We start from the raw sequence: 27,361 nt of genomic DNA, 5'->3' as shown, positions 1-27,361 counted from the left end.
TATGTAGATTACAAAAGAAATCCCTGAATTCAGTCATAATAGATAACCCAGTCATTCCTTGCTTCTTCCAAGAAATAGTTTTTTGCATAACTTTTTCATTTTTCTCAGGTGACAGAAGAGCCACTTGATGAAGTAGAGGAAGACTCAAATCTCTGGAACTCCTTTGCTGAAGAGGAAGAGGAGGAGGGCATGGTGTTTTTTGTTTTAGAAGAAAGTACTGGCTACATGGCACCTGCGCTCAGAGCACTGGCAGTTATTCATACTGTAATCTCCTTTGTCTGTGTCATTGGATACTACTGCTTAAAGGCAAGTTCTTAATCTTACTGTTTGTTAAACAATGGCTATGCCCCAAGGTGGTGCTAATACTGGAACAGCTATATGTACCTAGCTTTTTACAAATTCTCACTGCTTAATAGGGAGATGTTTTCCTTTTGTACTCTGACCAGCAGAAATGGAGTAAACTTTCTTCCTAGCAGTGTGTGTGTGTTTTGGATTTTTGGTTAAAACAGTGCAGGTAACACAGCCACATTTGGTTATTGCTGGACAGTGTTTGCCCCGTGTGAGGGATCTGTCTTTGCTTTACCCACTCTGTGCATCCCTCAGCAGGTATGTTGGGAAGGGTCATAGCCAGGACAGCTGAGCCAACCAACCAGAGGGATATTCCATGGCATGTAATAACATCACGCTCAGCACTAAAAAGCTGTGTGTGCGGGAGGGTTGAGGCTTGACTGCCAAGGTGGCCATTGCTCAGAGGCTGCCTAGTGTGGAAGATTGTAGCGTGATGTTTGGTCTCACATTTTTGTGTTATAAGGAACCAAAAATACATAAACCATATCAAAGATGGCCACTGTCACTTCCACAGGTCCCTCTGGTTGTATTCAAAAGAGAAAAGGAGGTAGCTAGAAAGCTGGAATTTGATGGACTATACATAACTGAACAACCAACTGAGGATGATATTAAAGGACAATGGGATCGCCTTGTTATAAATACTCCGTAAGTAAAATTAAATTACTCTATGTGAACTGCTCATAATATTACAGCTCATTAAGCCACTGATCTAGAACCTTTCCTGTCCACCTGTCACTTAGTTAATCTAAAAGAAAGACATTTAGCACCTTATATTAGATGCTACAGTAGTAGATTCTAATGTGAAATCCTATATTATCTGTTTATTTAATAAATACTATGATGACACATACATTCCACTCTTTTTCATTTTCTACGGTTTGCAAGGATTAGGTATTTTACTTCACAATGTCTCTCCAAGACATTTTGCATATTAGTCTCTAGTGATAAAATTTTGAAAAGATAACTTCCATCCTTTCCAGTGGCTATTTCACTTGTACAGTAATATACTCCTCCCTTTCTTTCCCATTCCTTGTTAAAGAAATTTGTATGTGGCAAGAGGAGTAAATCTAGTGAAAAATAGCATTCCTAGAATTTGAGTAGGTCTGATAGGAATTTATGTCAAGTTGTAGGCATTAGCAAATATCATAGTAGTCATATAGTGTTTCTCAGAGTCTCAGTAAGCTGCAGCAGTTTTGAGGAGTGGCACAGACTAACAAAGCAAGTCAGCTCTCTTCCCACAGAAAGAATGCCTTGACTACAGGCTGCTTTTCAGAATTTACTGATAGGTTTAGATTATCTGTTAGGAAGAGGTTCTTTACTATAACAACGGTGAGGCACTTAAACAGGTTGCCCAGAGAAGCTGTGGATGCCCCAGCCCTGGAAGTGTTCAAGGTCAGGCTGGATGGGGCTTGGAGCAACCTGGTCTAGGGAATGCTGACCCTGCCCATGGCAGGGAGTTGGAACTAGATCATCTTTAAGGTCCCTTCCATCTGTGCTTCCATGATTGGAATTTCTAAAATACTGGAAATTCTTGAATGCTTCAAGAATTTTTTTAAAAATTCATTCAGCAGAATGAACTAACACATATTATTAAAGTTACAACTAATTGGGAAACTGGAGAGCTTGCTTATTTTCCAACCAGTTTCTTTCACTACTGATAGCAACCCATCTAGATACCCAGTAAGTTATCTTCAGCAAACAGGAGAATGAATTAATGAAATATATTGTCAATTTATCCCTAATGACATGTTGTACAGTTTGTTCTCAGCATGTTGCACGGTCTACTGAAGTTAAACAAAAGATTAAGCCTAATTTAAGTAGGCAAATCCTTCCCTCTAATGTTAACTGAGTCTCAAGGTTTACTGCAAGTACTGTATGATCAGAATAACCACTGTTGGAGGGTACCCAGTGTTCTGTATAAACTGAAATGTGCTTTCTATAATGGGAAAAAGTAATTAAAAGTGCAAAATATGTACCCTGACAAATTATTGCGGTTTTTTGTAAAAGAGATGGACACAAGCTGGCTACACTATGACATATTTTGCTTAAAAGCCTGAGAAATCAAGCAAAAAAATAATACAGAGTATTGAACTAGAATATACCATCCATTTGAGTCACTAGTAGCATTTGTCTTTATCTGAATTAATTTAATTCAGAATTCCAGTTATGAAAGGTAAAAGTTGGAGCAGAGTTATTAGGAAGTTTGCCTCACATCCCAGCAGAACATTGGTGTGGAATCTCATTTTTCTTGTGCTAGCACTTACTTTATTTTACCAGTACTGTCCTTTAGTTTAAGTAATTTTTCTCTTTTACATTCCTGCATATTTTCTCAACTCAGTGTTATTTCCAGGAAATAAGGAGAGAAAAATCTTAAATTTTGTAGTGTTTCCTGCTAACTGGCATTCCTCTAAACGGGTATAAAAGACAGTAAGATCATTAGAATGAGCAGTTCTGGGATACTGCTATATATATATTTGCTATATATTGGCAAATTATATTGAATTTTCTTGGCAAGTTAAATATTTTTATATTTTCTGTTGGCAAACAGTCGACTGATTCTCAAGTGTTCAGTCTCTGCTTGAAATGTAATCCAATGAACTTAAAAATTATTTATGCTTTAAGATTCTCTTATTTTTCTCTGAAAAGTATTGGTTTGATTTTTATGGCTAGGGGTGATAAAATATTTATTTAGTAGATGAATGATATTACAATGACTAACCTGCTACTATGGAATTGTTTAGCTTATCAGGTGATAGTATTGAACCTGCTTACCTTTTGTAACCAGTCATATTTGTGAATGGGGAAAAAAAAGGTGGTTTGGAGGGAGAAGATAATATTGCAGCAAATTATGATTAATAATTGTTGTCTCCATGAAAAGAAATCATTCTCCTAATTTGAAGTGCAGAGAGTGAAAAAAAATTATGCAATGATCAGGAACATGGTATTTTCTCTTTTTTAAATTGGTATTTTTCCTTTCCCCTAATAAGTCAAATAACTTGAAATATCTTTGCCTAATCTATGTAGGTCCTTCCCTAACAACTACTGGGACAAATTTGTGAAACGAAAGGTAGGCTTTTTATATTTCTATTATGTTTTTAAGAGCAATAATCTACTATTTGGTTAATTTGGATATCTGTATGTTTCTGTACACATAAATACAGAAATAATGGAGAACTGGAATTTGTTTTATAGAAGTCATTGTGTTAAACGTCTCGGTGAACAGGCAGCTGCAGCGTAGGCGGGAGGAGGGAGGAAGACAGAAGGCTGTGGTTTCCTTCCTAGACACAGACATTTGAAATAATTTCATGCTGTCAATCAGCCAGCAGGTCTAATTTGCAATCATTGTCATCCTTAGGATACAAAGCCCCCTCATTGCCCTAAAAAAAGAAAAACATGCCAGCTTAAATGACAGAAAATTATACATAAGCTTTCAGATAATAGCCTTTAATGCTTCTATTTTTCTTTTTATGCTCCCCTGGTTTCCTGTGAGTTCTTACTGTTCTAGTAGTGTTAATTGTGAAGGACTTATTTTTTAATTCCTGACAACTACTGGTCTAAAGTAGGTGAATGTCAATGAGGAGTTTCTGTGAGCAAAAGCTTCCCTTTTTCCCTTTCTAGGTTATTAACAAGTATGGAGACTTATACGGAGCAGAGCGAATTGCAGAACTTCTGGGTTTAGATAAAAGTGCCCTTGATTTTAGTCCAGTGGAAGAGAGTGAACCAGAAGAGGCATCTCTTGTCTCATGGTATGACTTCTGAGCTACACAGACAAGTTATGCATTGGAATAATTTCATCATCAAAGATAAAAATGGATTTAATTTTGAAACTGTTGTGATATTTTCCTCCATGTGGAAAATTCAAATGGATGTCTTCCTAGTGTGAAAGTAAAATAAAATAGCTTTTTGTTTGTTCTAAAACACAATTATGTTATAAAAGGAAGAAAAAAAATCAGCAAATTTATGCTGACTGATATAGTTAGCTACTCTTTCATTTTAAACAATAATTAACGCACCATTTATAAGGTTTTACAATAAAGTTTATAAACCAATGAATCAAAAAAAGTATTGATAATACCTAGATAACAAGTGTCTAGTACAGATTCAGAGATGTTTTCCTGACTTAGTCAAGATGAGAGCTTGAATGTGTCCCAGTCCCAAGTGATTTATGCTCCTGCAAGAGTTGGTTTTCTCAATATGTAAGATGCACAAGAATTATTTCCCTTTCCATGCCCTCTAATGGCTGATAAAATATTTAGAATATTGAAGAAGGCATTACCTTTTCTCTTGGTTATTCTGGCAATATTTTACACTAGACAGGACACTAACCTCTTAAATTGAAGCAATCTGTTTTCCACATTTCACTACTTTGGCATAGATCGTATTTATTTAAGTGTGGAATATGGAAGCATCATTCTTCCTAAAATTGTTACACCAGTTTTGTTGGTTTAGAAACTCTTTGTGGTGCTCAGAATTAGGAATAGTCTCTGAAAAATTAAGTATCCAGATCACTCAAAAAATGAACAATTAATCTACATCACCACCTTCAGCAAAAAAAGTGAAGTGCCACAAGTAATTTGCTGCTTATAAATACAGAATTCAACTTATTTTTGACATTTATGCATTTCAAAATTTTTTATTTCTTAGGCTAAGCTCCATTGATACAAAGTACCACATTTGGAAGCTCGGAGTTGTTTTCACTGATAATGTGAGTATGTTAGCCTAGATGAATATGCTTTGATTTACTCTAAACATGTATGTCCTTCACCATCTGATTTTATTTTCAACAAACATACACAAATAATATTGCATTACAGAGCCATTTTAAAATATTTTTTCTGCCTTGTGATTAGACTAAAGGGTGCTTTAATCAGAATTATATACTGCACAGTATAGAAGGTTATAACTGCTATTATCATACATTATTTATTAAATTAACGGTTTAAAAGGGAGTTCAATAATTACTTTTATGTTACTTGCCCATATCAGTGACAGTAGGCAAACTTCTTTGGCTCAGCCTCAAGGAGTAACCCTGGAGAGTTTTCCCATTCAAGTAAAGAATCTACACACACCCCTGCAGGTGCTAGAAATCCCGTTAAAAAGCGGGACTGAGTTCTTACAACAAAGTGATTGAGTAGAATTCAAATTTTAGCTCAGCAGAGCACCATTCATCTTAAAATAAGTTATTAGTACTACCAATCATTGGTTGCTCTATCAGGAATCACCTGCCTTCCACATCCCTGCCAGTGCCAGTAGCTGTCAAGATACACAGGTTTTTCACATCCTTGTGATGTCTATTTTTGGGATTGTTGAGTGAGGCTGTTCTCAGCATTTTTCAACAGCAAAAGCTTTGTGATGTCCCCCTCCATCACTGGTAATTTTCAAAAGTTGGGTGAAGTTTGAGCTGTTTAATCCCTACGTAGGCAAAGTGTTCTACTACAACAACTTGAGTGACTGCAAAATGCTATGTTCTTCATCCAATAATGCACATCAGCACCTATTAACCCTCTGCTACTATTCACTTTCTCTGCAGTCATTCTTATACTTAGCTTGGTACACAACTATGTCTATCCTTGGGCACTACAACAACTTCTTCTTTGCTGCTCATCTGCTGGATATTGCTATGGGTTTTAAGACATTGCGAACTATTCTGTCTTCGGTCACTCACAATGGCAAACAGGTTAGTGTTACATGCAAAGGTTTGAAAAAAAATACACTTTGTAAAATTACTAGAAATAACTTGTTGTACTGAAAATATCCAAATGCAATTCATTTATACGATTATAGGATTGATCGTATCTGCTGCAGCACACTTAATACATGTTAAAACCTGTGAAATTATGACAATCTATACCTACCAATTGATGACAGATAAAGAAGTGTTGTACACAATAGAAAACACATCATTTTAGAAAAATATAAGAATATGAACCAGCTCATTCTATATGCTCAATGATGAGCGGATTGGTGATAATATATTAAGAATACACAACCCCACCTTAGCTACAGCAGTAATAATGATCTGGGCACTGAGATTTCAATATCTGGCTAACAAGAATGTGCTTAAAGGTGTGGCCATTCTGCACTATGGAATACGCTTTTATGGCCCTTTGTCATGCAAAACTCAGGTTAATAAAATGTAGTTCTAAAACTAGTTGTTAAAATTTTTGCAGGGAATCATGCTCCGATCGCCAAGGAATCCATGTTCCTAGCTAGCATAACAACAAAAAGCAAGCTTTATAGTTACTTTCAAACTCACATTTAAGAAATCTAAATTCCCCAAAATACCATTTCATACATACACATTCCATTGCTTCTCAAATACAGTAACATATATTCTAAGCCCACACCTATGCCCTGCTAGATTTGTCAAAACATTTTATACCACATGATGTTTTGGAAGAGGCATAAAAATATACCCACACAAGGTGTTGACGTGTTATCATCACACAAACAAATGAAATCTCTGGTTTTATACTATTTATTTTACTTCAGGATGACCAATTTCATATTAGTTTTAATGATTCTAATGACTTATATATCGTCCTTATGAATTTTTAAGAAATGTCATAGTCAAAACTGAGCATAGTTGACAAAACTGTTTTAACTCAAGACCATGGCTTTTACATTCTTAACGAGCAATGAATAATTTTTCTAATCTTGCTGCTTTCCTGGCAAGTAAATATGAACACTGAAAGCTGCATATTTCTGTGCTGAAATGCTCACTTTGTGAGCATGCTGACAGATCTGCAGATAGTGCAAATTGATCAGTTTGTCCTTCAATACTCTTATGTTTCTTTTAAAAGACTAAATACTGGTTGTTGCATTTCTTAAAATATGTACCTTTGAGTAAACTCCTCTCCAGAGATGTATCTTCTAACACCAACTTCAACAGACAATATAATCTAGTTTCATTAACTGCTAAACTTTTTCACCTAATGATTTTATTTCCTTGGAGGCAGGACCTGGAAATTACTTATTCCTATCTAAAAATTTTACTCTCCATTTTAGCAATGGCTTTGCTAAATAGCTTTGTAAGAGAAAATAGACTACGATAAGTCTTTATTTTCATTATATAATTTTTATTGTATATCTAGTCTTTCAAGTTATTATAATTAAACTTTTAAACTAAAGAGTGTAAAAAAATTGCTTTAGTGATATACACACATAACTGCTGTCTTTAGTTTTCTTATTCTGAAAGGTACAATATGACTAATTTTCAATATTTAAGGCAATGCACCAAGCAGGCATGTCTCTTCTGACAAAATGATATGGAAACCCATTTTCATGTCATGTCTCCACAAACAGCTTGTGCTCACTGTGGGACTCCTGGCTGTAGTAGTGTACCTTTACACTGTGGTGGCTTTCAACTTCTTCCGCAAATTCTACAACAAAAGTGAAGATGAAGATGAACCAGACATGAAGTGTGATGACATGATGACGGTAACTAAAACATGACCTGTGTGCCTCAAATATGATCCTGACTTTTCAAATGGTTACTTTAGACAGAATGATAAGTAAGGATGGATGTGGTTGTTGATAAATCTATTGGGTTGTTCTTCTTGATATTTTGTCATTTTGGAAATACGAATAGTCTTGAAATTCCCTCTGCATTCTCCAATGGTCTAAACTCAATGGCAAATAGAGGACACATAGGAAGGTATTCTGATTTTTTCTCCTAAATACTGTGGTTTATGACGTGCCACGATGCTTTTACAGTTGAGGATGGCAAACCCTCAAAGTGAAAAAGGAATTTCTGGACAAACTGGTCAGAGTTTCAAAAAGCAGCTGTGTTGTCACAACAAAGAAACCCCATTTGTTCCCAATGTTTGCAAGTATACACGCTCTTTCTGTCCTTATTTAGATTATATGAATTATGTGATGTTATTAGCACTAGTTATAAAAGCCTACTCCAAAATTAAAATTAGTAATTTAATCTTAAAAAAGAAGTCAAGGGTTAGAATGCAGAAATTCCAACTTATAATAGGTGATAATCTTATGATACCAATTACAATCTGATTTCTACTCATCGCCACTGACTGTTATTTCTGTCAAAATAGCACATACTCTACAGATATATATTAATATACAAAGAGAATTTGATTTTCTTACTGTATACAGAAAACATAAATTCAGGTATTAAAAATGCAATAGCCTGAGTTTGGGGCCAGCCAACATCTCCTAAGGAACAGAAACTCTCTGCTCTGCATTTTACACCAAAGATAGAATAAAATACCTCAGAGGTGTATCACTAACTTCACGGAATGAATTCCTTTCTATTCTTGAACTTTCTTTTAAACACTCAGTGCAGGTTAGACATGCAAATTACAGAAATTATGAAACCTGCCCAAACTTTGTGAGCTGAATACTATGGTTTGGTCATAAAATAGGTGTAGGAATAATTAGAGTAATAAAAATATGCTACATTTTAAACCACTTTATTAAGTGATGTAAATAAATTCTATGCTAGATTTTTAAGTACTATTGAACTAGTACTATCTAGTCTTATGTCTTATCTCATCAGTAAAATTGTCTTATAAAATGGATCCATAGTTCTGTTTAGTGTTTGCTAATGCCAGGTTTTATACTCTTTATTTAACATCCTGATGTCTAATGTGACTCCAGAAAATTGGCTATGGTTAGAGATTGATATTCGTTTTAAGCCCTACTGTGGCTGAAGGTGGTTTACAAGATTCTGTAGCCAATCATAGAGCAATATCAGTAGTTTATCACTCTGGCAGAAGATTCCATTCCAAAATACTTACAGAGCTTAAGCATACAGATTATTAAAGGTTTTCAATTAAGATTTATATCTTCAAAAATATGACAATACTTTTGTAAAGTGATTTCTTCTGCATTGAACTGAACACAGGTCATTTCACAGATCACAACCAATTTACAATATAATAAATCAGATATCTAGTATTGCAAAATTAATTTATCTAGAAACCACCTACAAACAGGTAGATCTACTTGTGAAAATCCCACTATTTATTTTATGGCAATATTTTCCACATTTCTAAACTTCACTGCAAGACTTTAAAAGATGTCTTCTTACTCAGAGAAAGATAGAACCTTAGAAATCAATATAAGGAGTAGAATATAGTTGAATACAGTAACAAATACAAGAAAATGCTTCCAAAATAGTCTCAGTCTGAAAGTAAGACCCAGTGAGTGAGGATCAGGTAACACTCAGCTGATGCTGACTCCCCCTCTTAGTAAGTGTACCTGAAGGTGGAATCACATTAGTGTTAAGACAGTATCAGATTTTTGGTGCAGTGTGTTTGATCCATGAGAAATGATATTATGTGTTCTTGTTACTATAACATTTCAAGAGAATTAGCAGAGCAGAAAAGAAAAAAACAACCCTAAAAGAATATTCATGGTAAATATATCTATAATATTCCTCTCTCTTTTTTAGTGTTACCTGTTCCACATGTATGTGGGTGTAAGAGCTGGTGGTGGCATAGGAGATGAAATTGAGGATCCTGCTGGAGACCCTTATGAAATGTACCGAATTGTCTTTGACATCACATTTTTCTTCTTTGTCATTGTTATCCTACTGGCCATTATTCAAGGTACCATCACTTACCTTAGTAGACTTGTTCAAAATTAATTCACCATTGAAAACCGTATTTATATTTGAGGTAAATTTAGCAGTACTACTGTAAAGACTTATTTTTGAGTTTATAAAATCATTATTTCTGAAAGTAATAATTTTATATTAATTCATACATAATATACCTTTTCCCAGTACTACACAAAATCAAAGCACAAGGAATGTTACTTACATGGGTTGCGGTGTTTATGAACGCTTTTCTAACCATCCAGCAATGATGAACCATATGCAGGATCACTGTTCTCCTATACTAAGCATTTAAACTTGGGAGAGCCTTGCCAAAGACACTCTTCCCACTTGTAGCCTGGAACCACCACAGCTGACTGGGGAATGGAGACTTTCCAGTTGGAAACAGTAAATAACATGGAGAAAGTCACCATGGCCACACAGCCATTTCCTCCTTTCTTTAGAGGTTGATTTGCAGCTTTAATTGGTTTGCAGTTGTGGTTTACAGGAAACAAGACCCCTCTTCAGTGATGGGCAGCATTCAACACTCATTGCATAAACTCTTCTAAGGCTGTTAGGAAAAAATTGCACTGTTTTATGGCAAGCTGGTGGCAAAGAAAAAAATGTAGCATATCTATAATGAGAAAAAGTTACAAATATCATAGTCTCCAAAATTATCCAATTCTTTTCTTAAAACATTGAAAGTGGAGGAGTAATGCTTCAAATGTGAAGCAGACTCATTAACTGTCCAAGGTGGGCTGTGGGAGCAGAACATATATTGTCTATATTGAAAAAAACTTGGGATATAAGAGTTTAAAGAGAAGGAGAGTGAAAATTAATTTTATTAATGGGAACAAAAGAGATGAGGTTGTGTAAGGTTAAATGGACTATAATAAAGCATAAAAAAGTCTTTCCACTCTCAAGAGTGTGCCTGTATGTAAAAGTACACTAAATTCTAGACACTGGAGGACTGACATTACTTGCAATATGAATATTGCTAAGTACTAAAGTGTTGCTACTTTTCTGTTTGAAATAGGTCTGATTATTGATGCTTTTGGTGAATTAAGAGACCAGCAAGAACAAGTGAGGGAAGACATGGAGGTAGGAAGCATGTTACATTTTTCATTGCTCTCGTTCACCTAGATTGTCACCAATTAGTGTTTTTGAGATAAAATTTATCTGTAACCACAACTTCTGCTTTCAGACCAAATGCTTTATTTGTGGAATTGGCAATGACTACTTTGACACAACCCCACATGGCTTTGAAACACATACTTTGCAAGAACATAACTTGGCAAACTATCTGTAAGTACATTTTACAATTGGAATTATGATAAAGAGACCTTTCAGATGTAGTGTCATTTAGGTGCACACATTGCTGAAAATCCCAAGCCAGAATTCTACAAAGCTGAGGATTACTTCCTCTCCTTTAGGGTCTCCCCTCCACTATTGCACACTAATGGTTACCTTTAAGCGCGCACCTTGCACATGAGGTACCTTAGTAGTATGAGACCAGAAGGCACATCAACTCCTTATTCTGCTGGGAGGAAAGCCAGATATGAGGAAGGGTAGGGGACAGTTTAGTATGTTGCGTTAGTGTGGAAGTTTTGGTTGTGACTTCTGGTGGCTTGGTAATGCTGAAGAGATCATAGAAAATTAGCTTCAATTTGATAAAAAAGAAAACCCAAACCAAAACAAATTCTAAAAAGTTCTTTAAAGATAAGCTCCAAAAAATAATTGACTCCATTCCTATAGTTCTTTAGTGACAGTGGAGTGTTTTGAAACCTTGAAGCAGTCAGGAGCTGTACATGTTTAGACTATACCAAACTCCCAAGAGTTTCAACTTTCATTAGCAAATATAGAGCAGACCTAAGAGGGTATTAAAAAAAATTATTCTTGTTGCATTAATTACTCAGACAACAAAGATAATTAATTATACAAGCATTGCACAAGCAGAATGAAAGGAGAACCTGGTGAAATCTTATAGCAATCTGGCTTTGGAACACTGCATCTGAACTTCTCTGAACTTTAAAAAAAAAAATATCAATTGCTAAATGTGATTCAAATTTCTATTAATAGCCATAGTTTTACCAGTCTACAACATCCAAGCTTTTCTTACTATATCAAATTGCTTAGTTGTTACACAGAACCTCTAATTCACCGTAAATTAAAAATGGCAATTTTCTTCATACTAGAGTATATAGTGAACAATCTTTTTACCCAAATTACCCCTTAATTAGACAACTGTTAAAATCAGTGTACCTTCCTTCCTTCACAATGAAAGCACATAACCTCATTCCAAATTCACTGCACCGAAACTGACCAACCATGAGTAGTATTACCTCTAAACAGACCACAGTTGGTTCTTTACAGTCTTCCTAATTAGTTGAAGCACTCAACATTTGACTGAGCTCAGGTGCTGGGGAAGGATAGGCTCAGAACTGAGCTGTACAGCAGCAGTGCTCAGAACTCCTGGTGCAGCTCAGTATTTGCCACACTTCTCATGCAGTAGCCATAGTAACCTCTTCCAAGGTGACATGTTGGATCATATGTGCTCAGAGTTTGGCATATGCCTAATTCAGGTATTGCTCCTCACACTGAAACGAAGGAAATGCTAAACTGTATTTTTCTACTTCTATAGATTTTTTACCTCTTAGCACTTTCACAGGAGACATGCTTCAGGACAGAATTTTCTCCCTTAAATCAAGCACTTTAGATGCCTAGCAGTGTCATTGCTTTGCTGGTTGGCATAATATTCCTCACATACCCCAGACTATAAAAGGTCAGGCAGAGGTACAATGTTCCCTGCATTAATACCCACTTCATGTGCTTGTTTCAGGTTCTTCTTAATGTATCTAATTAACAAGGATGAAACTGAGCATACTGGCCAGGTGAGTAGAAAATAAAATATAAGAAAAACTATTAAGCTTATCTTTCAACAATTTTATATTCCCAAGCCTTGTGGCTGTGTACCAGCAGGTGGAACTGATGTACCACTGAGAAGTGTGGATGATGCCACTCTCCCCAAGAGGCTACTGCCAGTGAAAGCAAAGAAGGGTTAAAACAAAAGGGAGGGGGAGAATGCTGCACTGTGCTATTTTACCCAGCAGTGAACTTTGTCAGAAGTCAGTTCGTAGTACTCTTACAGTCAACTTATCCCTGAGTAGAAAATCTCAAATGCACCAGGTGTTGTTTATTCCCAAGAGGTTTAAGTAGTTAAGCTACTATATTGATAGTCAAAATCTATACATATGTGAAGATAGGTATTTGGGTGACCATATATTTAGCATTGTTAGGCCCTAAAGGCAAATAAATAATAAAATATCTAGAACTTAATTTTATCTTCTCATTAATAAGAAGCTCTTAGGCAAACACTACAGAAGTACCTTTGTTTGTTGTCAAAACAAAACACATTTGCTCTGATATAAATAGACTGATTAATTTATACATGGATATTTTACTAATAGAGCTTAAATTTTGAGTTCCAGTGTCTTCACAATTCTATTCCATGGTAGCAGGCACAGTATGTGGTTATTGTTAAAAGTTTATCTACAGCACTAACTGCACAATGACTGGTAAAATAAATACTCTTTCTCATTCTCAGGAATCATTTGTGTGGAAGATGTACCAAGAAAGATGTTGGGATTTTTTCCCGGCAGGGGATTGCTTCCGAAAACAGTATGAGGATCAACTTGGCTAATATCACAAAAGAAATGATTTATTAATGAACTGCTAAGATCCAGTATACAAAAAAAAAAAAAAAAAAAATCTGTTCTTTTCATGGCATAATTTCACAGCTTGTATTTGCTTTAAATGTCTTCAAAGTTCAAGACACATATAAAATTTGACACTATTTCAGAGGCGTTTTGTACCTACCACATATGAAACAGGTCTTTTGTTGGAATTTTAATTAGCAAAAACTATGCCAGATTAATTTAAGCCTTCCAGTTCAAACATGGCCTAAAATTAGAACAACTTTTTAACCACATCGTTAACCTGGTGTTTGGCAGTACAGTTGAAAGGGCTAAAAGGCATCTTAATTGCACATCTGACATTGAAGAACTTGAACATCAGAGACCGTACCTCAGAAAAAATAGTTCAACTAACTGCTGTCCCATTTTTCCCTACAGTATTTGCTAGTGAATGTATTAAGATACAGTTTGAAAAGCTTTAAGCAGTTAAAAAGAGATCATTTTCAAACACTTTGCCAACCTTGAAACATTAAAGTGCCTTAAAACTTCTGTAGACATAGCTATGCAAACTTTTTGTTAGTGTTCTAGATGAACAGATCCATTACCTGTATTGCTTTTCTGTCTTTCTGTATCAAATTGCACTTAAAGTTTGTTTATATACTACCTTCAATAACAGCTTATTAGATACTGCTGTTAAAAGACATACACTGTATCAAAATGAACACAATTTAAATCTTAGGCCAAAATAAAACAATGCTCTATGGTCACCTGCAAGTAGAAGTTAGGGTTATGTTTTTTTTTTTTCCTTCTAATAAAAAGTGCCCACTGCAAAAAACAAATATAAGTGTTGCTGTCATTTTTCCCATTTTTCTACAATACTGAGTTTTTGTGACAATAGTAACTAAAAACACATATATTCATTGTTCATCCACAGCTTTATTTTAAGGACTACATAGAGCAAGTACAAGCTGAAATAATTGTTTTCTTTCTGCACTGTAGCCTGCTTCTTTAGCAAAGAAAACTCTTCACTTCATCACAAATTTTAGACCTTTTTAATAATATCATTAGTCTTCAACAATTTTCAATCTTTTCTAAATTAATTTTGGTTGCACAAAATTTTAAGTGCCAGCAAAGAAAAACAGGCATTTGGCATACAGAGAAAGGAAATAACAAGGAGATAAAGAAAGATTCAAGTTTCTACATGTTTGCTATATTCAATTATTCATATGAGGAAATTTGAGCTTCAGGCAATCATGCTGTCCAGCCAATCCTCGAGCTCTTCTTCAGTAACATCTTTAGATGTATTTTCCTGCTGCTGTGATGATGTGCCCTTGTCTTCAGGCATATCTACTTTTAAAGGCTCTAGAGAAGTGAAAACAAAACCACTGAATATCTGTAAACAAATCCATATTACCTCTGTCCTCCACTGTTTTACTTTGAATACACAACTGACTGCATTTAAACAAAATCCCTCCTTCTTGAAGAGCAGCAAGTCATGTTCCAAAAATAGTTTCCACGCACAACTTCATTTTGTAAAATCAATGCTAGTAAAGTTTGAAAGTAGTATTTAAGGGAAGCCATCAGAAATAGCTGTCAATTCTTCTGTACACTATTAGCACAGTGAACTAAAGGTTGATGAAGTTACACAAATACTTTATCTTCCCTGCAATAAAATTCACTAGCAGTACACTTTTTAAAAAAAAAAAAAATCTAAGTTTTTGCTAAATCATAAGCCCAATGCTGTCTCACAGAGGAATTTCACTTAATGTTTAAAGTGAACTGACAATGGTGAAACTTCAGGTTAGTGAGGACCTAAAACTGAAAATGAATGGGCCAGAACACAGCCCCAGATAAATGAAATGCAGTGTGACAGATTATGATAGCAGACTACTGACTGGCTAATCGAAAATTCAAAAACATCAAAATGGAGAGCAGTGGAAATTAAATAAGGTCATGCTGGGGAGAAAACTTACCATTTTCTTTACAATCCATTTTCAAATCTTTCTCAGTTGATATGCTGTAGGATAATGTACCTGATGCAGGTCTATTTTCTGTATTAATGGGAGCCTCCAGATTCAGGAGAAGATCTAGTTCTTCATCCAAATGGTCAGTGTCTTGATTTGATAGTGGATGGACTCTTTGAAATGATTCTCCTGCATTTCTCCCAGAGCCATTTTTACTCCCAGGTTCTGATGGAGCAACAGAATTACCAAGAGGATGGGAGACCAACACGGTTTCACTTTGAGCCAGAGACTGTCGGAACAGCTGCTCTCTCTTCTTCCCATCTTCAAAAATTTTAGATTTCATCTGTGGGATCTCTAGAGGTGTTGATGCCTATGAGTACAAGAAAGGACTTGAGTCCTTATAATGATTATCTGTTATTACTATTCTGTCTAATTTCAATTATAATTCATACTTGCTATAGTTGATCACTTAATAAAGTACATGAAATTTTCCCAGAATCGAATTAAGAAGCAAAAGTAAACTAAAGTTATCTTGATACTTTTGCAAAAGCAAATGCAAAATACAAACTCCTTTTATACCTCATTAGAGAATATGAGATTATATGCTAACACTAGCACTGACAGAATCATAGAATGGTTTGGTTTGGAAGAGATCTCAAAGATTACCTGTTCTAAACTGCCTGCCATGGGTTGGGAATTTTTCACTAATCCAGATTGCTCAAAGCCTCAATCCAACCTGGCATTGAACACTTCCAGGGATAGGTAGTCCATAGCTTCTCTAGGAAAGCTGTTCCAGTGCCTCACCACTCCTACAGTCAAGAACTGCTTGAAATCTAATCTAAATCAACCCTCCTTCAGCTTAAAGGAGGGTTGTCCTATCTACACATGCCCATGTGAGAAGTCCCACTCCAGCTCTGTTCTCTAGGTACTGGAAGGTTCTGGAAGACCTCTCTGGCACCTTCCGTTCTCCAGCCGGAAGAGTCCCAACTCTCAGCCTGTCTTCACAGGAGAGGTGCTCCAGTTCTCTGATCAACATTGTGGCCTTCCTCTGCACTCCAACACCTCTCCCAACCTGATGGTCAGGTTTCCTTTGAAACATGGCGCACATTGCTGAGTAATGCTGAGCTTTTCATTCGCACCCAAAGTCCTCCTTAGGGCTAGTCTTAAACCTTCTGTAAGGGCCATACGTCTTGCTTGGACAAATGGATCCTTTTAAGAATTTTTTCTTAATATTTAAATGTCACTGGCTCTTTTTCCCTTACAATAGTGTTTTCTTTTTCACAGTTTGAAAGAACACTTTACTAATATTGCTGCTATCCTTCCACTGGAGAATAAATTATACTTCCTTCACCTGTACAATTGACAGTTTTACCTATCAGGATTAATTCATGGAGAAAAGCACGTTTGTTGATATTAGCTATGTAGAAGATTAAATCACAATTAACATACTTAGCAGGAAGAATGTGAAAGAACTTACAAAATTTTGGTGCAAACTTTTAACAGCTGCTAACAAGAGAAGCAAACACTAAAACAGTGCAATCATTCCGTATCAAACACTCAATACGCGATTTAAAATCTAATATACTGCACATCCAGACATTTTGTTTAAGGCCAAATAGGCACACAAAAAGTGTCAATAGAGGGGTATCCTCCATTACATGCCACTTGATACACATCTAAATAAATGCATTTACTTATATAATACATTCTACTTCTGTCTGAAGACTTATCATTCTTGCACACATTATTTCTCCTAAAATAATTGCATTTTCTTGTGAACTTTCACAGCATTACCTGCACAAGGTCAGCAGCTATATTCAGCCTCAGATGTAGAGGCAACTCCTGAAGGGCCTGGACCAAAGACTGGCAGTCAACAGAAAGTGCAGAGAACTGAAACACAATACAACAGATAGTACACTTGTGAAAAAAACCCACAACCAACCAAATACAAAAACATCCACCAACAAAAACCGTCAGAATTTTAATGTATTCCATTTCCTTGTCACATACATTCAATAAATCTAATGAAATACACAAATTAATAGTTTAAAACACACTTTTATGAAGCAGCTTGGCTAAATAACAACATATAAACGCCTAAAATGCATATAATCCCTTAAGGTTTAAAAACAAGGTATAGCTAGAATGGTCCTTAGACAATACCTTGAAATTCCAAAGTAGGAAATAGTCCAGGAAGTCAACAATGGCATAAGAAGCTTTTCCAGCTGAAACATCTTTTGAACTGTGAAGCTTTCATGCAGTGTGAAATGCTATTATTTAATGAGTTGCCACTATTTCCTAAGCAATCATCCCATGCAGCTCCTGTGTGGCTAAATTTAATGCCTCAACAGAAGCCTTTTCATACTTCCCCATTTTTTCAAATGTTTTGATACTTCCAAAAGCAGCAAAGTATATATTTACAATTATTTCTAAAATGACACTCCAGAAAGATATGCTACTGCTGGTAAATGAGAACTTATTACTGCGACAGGTATTGAAGTTGCCTTTTCTCTTGACCCTTTTAAAAAACCAAATTTACACAAAATGGACCAGCAATATTTCTGGTTTCTACAGAACAGACCAGATTTCAGTAGTTTTAAAACAGACTTCAAGCTCAGAGTACAACAGAATATTCTGAACACGTTCACCATGGATAAACTGGCAAAGATAAATCTGATATCCATCACATATTTTAAAATCTGACAACAAAATGCTTAAGTTCAGTCTAATGCTCTGAAGTCTGTATTTTCATGGAAGTAGAGAAGTTGCTTCCAAATCTCACTTGAAGAGACAAAAATTTGCCCCTCTCAATATGATGTAGACTGGCACAGAAATTTAGAATAAATACTCATAAATTCGGAGAGTTTTGGGACATATCATAAGAGATTTGTCAAAGAAATTCATACTGTTTCCAAAAGCCCGTCAACACCTTTTAACAGGCTTTTAACACCTGCACATGAAGCAAGAATGAACATCAAAGACATAGTGCATTCTCACAGTATATTTGCAAAATCAAAATAAATTTTTAAAAGAAACAATGCAGTCAATTTAACAGTTTCTTGTATCCAAATTCAGGGTCTGGTATCCAGTAATGAGAATAAAAGGACTAAAAAAATACCTGATGTAAGAATTTTTCTTCTGTACTGAGAACTTCATTTTACAATGGATTAGTGATCACCATCAAAGATGATTGACTGGTGAAAGTAACCTCACAAAGTCTTTCGCAAATAATTCTTGTTGCCCAGCAATGAACTAGATGTTCAGAAAATAAGTTATTTTGACAGATATTAAGGATTTAACGTGTCTTCTGCACAGTTGCAAAAGACAAGGAAATTGTATGAATCTGGTAACACAAAATTTCTAAAAGGTATAACTGAATAACGAATATTTAAGTGCATTTTGGAAGAGCTATGTATACTTACAAAAATATTAGCATGAATGAACATTGCAAATGAAGCTAAAAAAGTGGAGATAGGCAAGAGGAGGAAATGTTGAAGGTAAAGGAAAAGGGGTATTTTGAGATATAATAGAAGAAGGAATTTGATAACTAAGTAGAGAATTCTCTAGAAGTGGTGTTCTAATAAAATGCAAAGGGATCAAAGCAGTACGTAATAGATTATGAACATTTCATGGCACATAGCATGATTTGCTCAAAAAAAATAGTAGAGGCATACTTTGTTGCTGGAATTGTCATTTTTTTATTGAAAAATCCAAATGACTAATAACTCTGCTTTTTCAATTGCAGACCATGGTATGAATGAAACCATGACTTTTAATGCATTTTATCAATATGCAATTGAGCAAATCTACTTTTTGTGAAAATGAAAGACAGTACTCTTAATAAATTGAAATTCTTTTATTGTTGATGTCACTGTAACATTTCCATTCCACATTTGAAACTGATGCTTTGCCATCGCTTTCTACAAAAGATAGAGAATGAGAAATATCTAATAATTCTGCAACTAGTCTGCTTTATTCTGTTTCCTCATAACCAATTTATTTCAGTTTAAAATTCTCTAATACTGTACATAATGTAGACAGGCAAAGAACTAGAAACAGGTGAGTTAAGAGGCAATGGCCAGGAATTTGGCAAAGAGTATCTAGGATGAAAATTAGACTTGGATTTGCCTTCCTGGGAAAAGAAAGATGGGTCATAAAAAAAATGAGATATCAGGCTGAAGATCAGAGACAATGTGAAAAATTAGATAATGCTATGAAACCATCTGGGACAGAATTCTGGATTAAAATAAGAAATCAAAGGAAGGGCAATGGTGACAACATGTAGCTTCAGTCTGCTCACAATGGCTTTAGCCATTCAGGAATTAATTATTGTGTTCTAATCACCTAAATGCTATAATGAAAAGCCTCTGAGGAAATTATGAAGAAATTATTATTTGGGATACTGACACCATCCTTCACACTAGGAATGGAAGAACCGATAAAAAAAAAATAGTCACTGAAAGCCTGTGTTCCACTGAAGAAACAGGTGATGGTTTAGACAAATGCTGTATTTGGGTTTAGTTCCTCACTTTAATTTGACTTTGCAACCCTAAAGTACCTTTAAATACCTCTTTCCAGGGAATAATTATTGTAGTATTTTAGAAAATAAATAGCAAAATTTTAAAATTTGAATACATGTGCATGTTACAAGAGACACTCAAGCAGAGTTTAACAGCAATTTTAAGAAAAGCCTGGAAGACAAAAGCATATATTTTTCAAAAATTTAGGTGAATTGGATGAGGAAGACTGCTGCAGAGATTGAGACACTTTAAGGTATCCTGATAGAGAAAATAAGACACCTCTACTGCTAAGCTCCTTTTTATTCAAGCATAAAGAATTCATATACAAAAAATCTAGTTGGAATCCTAATTATTTAGGGCATGAAGTTCCAACCAGATGATATGAACTGTTAATTTGAAGGAACTGGAATGCTTCACAATCCAATATATGAATGTACTCTTACAGGTTTTGTTATAGTCATTCTATTAAACACTTTTCTCTTAAATACAGCTGAAAAAGGAAGGCTGAATTCCTGTGTCAGTAAAGCAAAGAGACAGTCCCTTATTTCTCTTCACTGAAGGGCTTTCTTGTTCTTTCCTCCCAACATAACTTAAAAACTGAGCCTGTGGTTTTGATTAGTCTTCAGTAGAAAACAAAAGGATGACGCCCAAGCACAAGAGCCTCTAGCATTAGAGAGAAGTCGATAAAATATACAGAATAAAGAGTGCTATTGTTGCATTAATAATTTGTTGCTGAAGGCACAGCTGCCTAGATATTCTGTCTGAGGTGATTATCTATATAAAATCATTTGAATGATAATTCTGTTACCTGCTTATGGCATATACTTTCTTTATCCCATTCCTTCTCATCAGCAAATCGAAACTGTGTAAAGGAATTTCCTAAGGGAAAGAAATAAAAAATATATTTATTTAAAAAAATAATAAAAATGTTTTCTCTGAAGTTCCCAACTCCAAAGAGGTAAATTCAGGAAATAAACCTCACCTCTTATTAATGCTGCTTGTATTCACAATATTAAACTTATTTGTGCCTAACTTCTATAGGACTTTTAAACACTTATTGCAAAACAGCACTAAAAAGGGACAACAAATACAAAACTGAATGATGAGGTGTTAGGTACCATGCCAATATGCCATTCAAAGGTCCAGTTTGGACAACATACTAGTAATACATAAACTATTCACAGAGGGAATGTCTTATGAACAGCTTTGAAAGTTCTGGAGATAGACTTTCTCTTACTAATATGGAAATATTTCTAAAAATAAATTATAAATATTCTTTTAAATCACTTTGTACAAGCCAAATAAAGACTTTCTGGTGTCTGATAGCTATATTCTCTCTCTTCCTACTACTCCCTCCTCCAGCACATCATCAGAAAAAGGCACTGAACCCCAAATTCCAATTCGTATGCAAAAAGTACTGAATTAAAACAAATCCTTAAAAAGGATTAATTAAGTTAAATACATAGTTACAGAATCTTTTAACCTATTACATTCCTTCAAGCCAATAGAAACTTTTTCTTACTATAAGGGATAGTGGAATATCCTTTTGCCTGATAAGCAATATTTTTATTGCAGCCCCATGTTGTGTTATAAAAGACAGACCTAGACATTTACTGAAAAAAAACCATAGAAGAACTTCAGTAACTCAAAAAAATTAAGTATGGTCTGTAACAGAGGAAACATGAAAGACAAGGGTTGCAAGATGATGGCCAAAGGTACAGAATAAGGGAAATCTAAGATGTTTCTTCTTAAACTGTGATTTAGGGATAAATAACTTGCAGGAGCTCTCTTAGGATTAAAAAAAAAAAAAAAGAAAAAGAAAAAAAAAAAAGCCATGCAGAATGAAGGAGATGAAATGTGATCCTGAGAATTAGAGAGCTACTAAGTTGGTTAAAGGTCTGGAGGGTCTCTCTTTTGAGAAAAGGCTGAGTGAGCTGGGCCTGTTCAGTCTCAAGAAGAGATGACTGAAAGGGGATTTCATCACTCTCTGTCAGCATCTGAAGGAAGGGTGTCAAGGTGCCCTCCTTGGTGGTGCCAAGCAATAGGACAAGAGGCAATGGGTAAAAACTGATGCACAGGAAGTTACAATAAAACATGAAGAAAAACTTCTTTCCTGTGAGCACTGGAGCAGGTTGTCCAGGGAGGTTGTGGAGTCTCCGGTAGAATTTAAAATTTATTTGCTGTGAATTATAATTTGTTTTTTTAATATTTAACGTGCACTTCTAGTTTATTGCATTTCATGTATGGTGATTGGGTATGCAAATATACTCATATGCTAGTAACACTTAATACCTGGCACACTCACCACAATAATTTTCAGAATCATTACAGCAAGAAAGTGACCTTCTCAGCTGAATATTTGTATAAATATTTAAGGCCATTACATGCCCAGCTTTAATAAGTATTTCTTTGTTTTCAATTGCTTTATCTAACATGGCTCAGCGGGATTGTGCTGATATACCACTTTGCCTGATTGCCTATGTTTTGGGTTACTTTCAGTGTCTCCAGAGATTACTATGTTGAAAACAGCCATTATCAAACAGTACAAGTGCCAATTATTAAAACTAAGCACTGAAATTAACAATTAGATATCTAATAAGGTGGCTAATTTTACAAATGTTCAGTTCATACAATAAAAACACCAGGTTCCACACTTTTTCGAGGGATGCTCAGCAGTGTGGAAAAAATAAGACCCTATATCTTTATGTTTCTATCTGCACATGCAAACACTTGACTTGAGCACTCACAGCTGTCTCACTACTGACAAAGGCACCTCCCCATTCATTGCACAAGAGGAAAAATGCCTCTGTTTCAAAATATCTAGAGTACTGCTAAATACATAAGAGCTAATACATAATAACTAATTCTGAAAACCAAAGAAATAAAGATATTAGTCTCCTGATTTTAAAATGGGTATGAAAATGTGAAAATTAATGTTTTAACAGCTCATATTTTAAAGGCTCTATTTAGTTACATTTGCAAAGAAGTCCTACCAAAACAGTCCTCAAAGTCTTCCAACTACTAGAATAAAGGCAGAGGTACTTTCTTCCCATATTCCCAAAACTGCTCTAGTTATTGCTCATACTGCTTCAAGGAGGAAATAGGTTTCTCTAATCTTATAAAAGAGTAAAATTAAACTAAAGGATTAGTTAAATGCTTTCAGTATCCGAGAATGATCAGATGCAAAGTAGCTAAATCAACCTACTTCATCTGGAAAATCCACTGGGTCAAGAACTGGTTTATGACTGTCCACACTCACAAAGTTGGCAATCACGGATCCTCAGTTTGATACTGTATTGCTGAATTAAAGAGTATGACTTAAACTGTAGTTTAATTAGGCTCTTTATGTAAGTTAACAAAGCATGCATTTCAAATGGAAAAGCATAACTACAATTCACAGTAGCATATTTAATGCAAATTATGTCAATGAGAATGTTAGTCTAACCAATTATCTTTTCACAAGTTCTTTTACCCTGAAAATAACCTTTTATTCCATGAATAGTAATCAAACCACTTGCAATAACTCTTGAGTTACTTTCAACATAAAAAACAATTTTTTTTCTTGAGAATAATTTTATGTTACCTAAAGTATCATTTGGCCTTCAAATACAGAATAGTTGAAAATATTGCATTCAAGTAAACCTTACTCATGGTCTTTAGTAACAGTCATGATAAGCAAATATTAAACAATACTATTCATTGTTTAAAATGTGAAATTATTATGAAAATGGCAGAACTAAACTACCTTGCTTTCCTACCACTCAAATATATCATAAACCTAAATCAATTTATTTAAATAAAAGGTATCTTTCTATTTTTCATTACCCCAATTATCTTTTCCTACAAGTATTCATTGAATAGCAGAATCAAAACACATCTTACTTGTAATCTATAGTAAATATTTTCTCATTTGTGAAATTTAAAGTCTAAAAATAGAAAAAATGGAAGAAAACCAGTTTTCAGTAGGAAAAATGCTATTAGTGGAATGATTTTGTTAATTTAAAACCTCTCTCAATCATAAAAAAACATTACTGAAGACAGAGGAAAAATACTCTGTAGTCTTAAGAGATGAAATTTGAGGATGAGAATAGCAAGGAATTAACATGATCCTTCTAAGATTGCCATGGCTGTAAAGAAGAGCTGCAAGTGCAAATATTATACTCTAAATCCACTTTTTAATCATTATCTCTCTTTTAGCCCCCATTGGCTACTGAAAGGTGCTATAAGGTTTCCCCAGAGTCTTCTCTTCCTCAGGCTGAAATCCCCCAACTCTTTCAGCTTATCTCCATAGAAGACTGATAGCAAGGATATTCGTAGCCTGCACTGCAAACTATACATGATATTTGTAATCAGATTCATAAAGAACAATATTCTTTGGCATAACTATGCAACACTACTAATCACATTTTAAAATAAAAACATCTGACCAAACAGCAGGATTATCTGACCAAGGCTAAATGATTTAAAATGTGCCACAGAGAAAGGAGTGAGAAGGAAGGATCTTTTGAAATCAGTGCTGGTTCTGGAACAAAGAGTGTCTGGTCAGGAAGAACAGAACTAATTTAACACATAAAGGAACTGCAGCCTATTGAAATTAAAGACAGATACCAATTTTTTTTCAAAGGAGAAGCAGGGTGAAGCCAACAGGTACCAAAATACACAATGATTCAAAAAGAAAAAACTGCAGAACTACACACAAAAAAATCCCCCAGGAATGCCTCTAATGCAGAGGCTAACAAGAGTCAGGAAAACCAAACAAATAAATTTATACCAAAAGAGGTTCAGAAAAACAAACAGTAGTACACTTGCTTCTTTATGAATGCCAGGTGACTAAGAAATATGACAGAAGGAACAGGAATGCCTTTAAAGCTTTAAAGACCCAAATGACAGCTCAAGGATACTGGGAACAGTGAAAGGGAAACTGCAGAAGACTATGCAATACCAGCTCAATGTGTTTGATGGGCAAAGTAGAAACTATCAGAAATTTAATGGCTATGCATATAAATACAGTGTTTTGGGGAAGAGTCAACATGGCATGTGGAGTTCTGCTCGTGATCTAAGACAGCTTCTTGAAAGAGCCAAAATATCATGCACATAAGCAGGATCTAGTTCATACAATTTACATGCACTTCCAAAAGCTCTCACTGACATCCCACTCCCTTTCCCATCCAAGACTTCAGAGCAGCAAAAAAAGAGGAGGCTTTGTATGAATAAATAATTACCTTAAAGTAGGAAGAAAAGAGTCAATTGCCAATTTTCACATCAAAAGAAACAACCTGTGCAATTCTCTGGGGCTCTAGCTGTTTAATCTCTTCCCTCAATTAAAACAGAAGAGAAGAGGAGAAAATGAAGTAACAAAATTTGCTGATGATACCATGTGTTAGTGCAGATGAAGGCAGGATGTGAAGAACAGAAGAACTCCATAAGACTGAGAAATCAGATTTTAAAATGGCAAGTGAAGCTCAATACTGAAAATGCAACAGGCAGTAATTCTCAAAGAAAGCTTAGAGCTAACCAACACCATTCCAAATCAAAATCAGTGCTACACAGTGTGCAAAGCAGCAAACTCTGTGTAATTCTTAAAAAGGCAGGAGTGAACAGCATGTAGAACATCATTGCACCGCTATCACGTATTACCTTGAATACTGTGTGGAGACTTGGTTTCCCAAGCCCAGTCTCACAAAATGTAACAACATTAGAAAAGGCATAGAACAGATTCTGGATCAGAAGCAATTTAGTGCCTTAAGCCAAAGGAGGGGAACCAAGGGAACATGAAAGATGTGAAAACAGGAAAAGGCATAAAAAGGGAGATGGGGACTAACTGCTCATTGTCTCCTCTCACCTAGAGGCAGCAAATGAACCCAGCAGGTAACAGATTCAAAACAGATAAAATGTGGCAAATCTTTATAACTTGAAGCTGGATTGTGGGACTCCATGCCACCAGATAGTGCAGACAGCACAACATGCAAGAAGGGATATAGGACAGCTATTTCTAAACACAAAGATTGCACATCTGGCTCAGATGTGTCCCTCAGACATAAACTATTTCAGGTCAAGAAAGTATGTGGGAGAGTAGCTTATAGTATAGTACATTCAGGTACCTTAGCTCAGGTGTCTCCAGATGGACCTTGGGTCTGCTTCAGTAGAACCAACCCTAAACTAAAGCAAATAGCTAGGGGTTTTTTACCTTTAGAGCTCTACTCTTCTCTTAATTGGCTATCTTTCTGCAAAAAAAATAAGGAGGAAAAGTAGGCAATTCACAAATTTATTTTTAATCTGTAGCTGTGTTCTTTCAAGCCAATGCAAAATTCCCTTTTCTATTTTTTTCCCACATTTCCTTAAGTTTATCACTATTTTTCATATGTAATTTTTTATTAATTACTTCATTACTATAGCTTTTGGAATGCTGCAAAAATGCAAAATATTAAACTAAAATGCATTGAACAAAAAAGTATATTCAATATTTCTGTCAACTACAGTAGCCTGGTTTTCATAAGCACCAATCCCATCTCCTCCAGTATTCACTTTTTTTACTGAATAAACAATAAAATTATATTTAAGGTTAAAGTTACTGATTTCCCCATAGGTAAGCTTAAACTTTTCATTATGTTTAAGCTAGTCACCTTAAATATTTACATTTTTCCTGATGCTTTATGACATTTTCTAGTGTCATTTTTTTTCATGCCACTAATTTATAACATACTTAGTGATTTTTAAATGTCACTGCAGCCAACTTGCAATATTAGACAAAGTTTATAAATCCGCAGAACATACTGTTTTTTGAACAGTATCATTCAAGTAGGCTGGAAAAAAAAAAAAAAGAAAATATAGCTGCATAACTAATAATAAAAATGAAGCTTAATTACTGCACATACACAAGATCAATGGAATTTGTGATTATTCCTAGGGGTAGGGACAGAAACTCCTTTGGGTAAAAGGGAGAGAGCTCATATATTTTGATAAGACTAGATGCAACAGAGGAAAAAGTAGCTTAACAGAAGAGTTTGTGATCTACACAGACTGACAGTCCAAGGGAACTAATGGTCTGGCTCTTAGTCATATAAACAACTAAAGTCAGTCCAGCACATGTCCATATCAGGAAGCAAAGCTGAGATTCAACACTGGGAAGAAAAGAAGAAATGGCAAGGTTCCCACCCACAAAGAAAGATTTGCATAACATCAAACTGTAGAACTCAAAAGAGGAATCCATTTGCATTTGCTGGCACAAGGTGCTCTTATATTCTGGCTTGTCAGGAGAGACATCATGAAAAGAAA

General features: G+C 35.1%; 2 protein-coding genes across 21 annotated transcripts in view; one reads left to right on the top strand and one right to left on the bottom strand.

Moving 5' to 3' along the window:
- The window catches only part of RYR3 (ryanodine receptor 3), a 195,754-nt gene extending 181,308 nt beyond the window's left edge, over window positions 1–14,446 (top strand). For all 20 annotated transcript variants that reach the window (XM_072930138.1, XM_072930144.1, XM_072930137.1 and 17 more), the window contains 12 exons: window positions 109–306; window positions 863–993; window positions 3,373–3,415; window positions 3,967–4,094; window positions 4,993–5,053; window positions 5,879–6,025; window positions 7,654–7,788; window positions 9,767–9,923; window positions 10,947–11,011; window positions 11,115–11,215; window positions 12,750–12,801; window positions 13,515–14,446. In XM_072930138.1, coding sequence (XP_072786239.1) covers window positions 109–306; window positions 863–993; window positions 3,373–3,415; window positions 3,967–4,094; window positions 4,993–5,053; window positions 5,879–6,025; window positions 7,654–7,788; window positions 9,767–9,923; window positions 10,947–11,011; window positions 11,115–11,215; window positions 12,750–12,801; window positions 13,515–13,610 — 1,314 coding nt within the window. In that variant the 3' untranslated portion in view covers window positions 13,611–14,446. The remainder of the gene's footprint in view (window positions 1–108; window positions 307–862; window positions 994–3,372; window positions 3,416–3,966; window positions 4,095–4,992; window positions 5,054–5,878; window positions 6,026–7,653; window positions 7,789–9,766; window positions 9,924–10,946; window positions 11,012–11,114; window positions 11,216–12,749; window positions 12,802–13,514) is intronic.
- A 72-nt stretch (window positions 14,447–14,518) lies between these two features.
- Window positions 14,519–27,361, bottom strand: part of AVEN (apoptosis and caspase activation inhibitor) — an 81,762-nt gene continuing 68,919 nt past the window's right edge. Inside the window, exons 3-6 of the mRNA XM_030274534.4 lie at window positions 20,895–20,965; window positions 17,361–17,456; window positions 15,576–15,936; window positions 14,519–14,964 (exon numbers count right to left, since the gene is read on the bottom strand). Of these exons, the coding sequence (XP_030130394.3) occupies window positions 14,846–14,964; window positions 15,576–15,936; window positions 17,361–17,456; window positions 20,895–20,965 (647 nt within the window). The 3' untranslated portion in view covers window positions 14,519–14,845. The remainder of the gene's footprint in view (window positions 14,965–15,575; window positions 15,937–17,360; window positions 17,457–20,894; window positions 20,966–27,361) is intronic.

The sequence above is a fragment of the Taeniopygia guttata genome, chromosome 5, assembly GCF_048771995.1.
Source record: "Taeniopygia guttata chromosome 5, bTaeGut7.mat, whole genome shotgun sequence".
In the NCBI taxonomy this organism is placed as follows: Eukaryota; Metazoa; Chordata; class Aves; order Passeriformes; family Estrildidae; genus Taeniopygia; species Taeniopygia guttata.
This window is presented reverse-complemented; position numbering and strand designations above follow the sequence as displayed.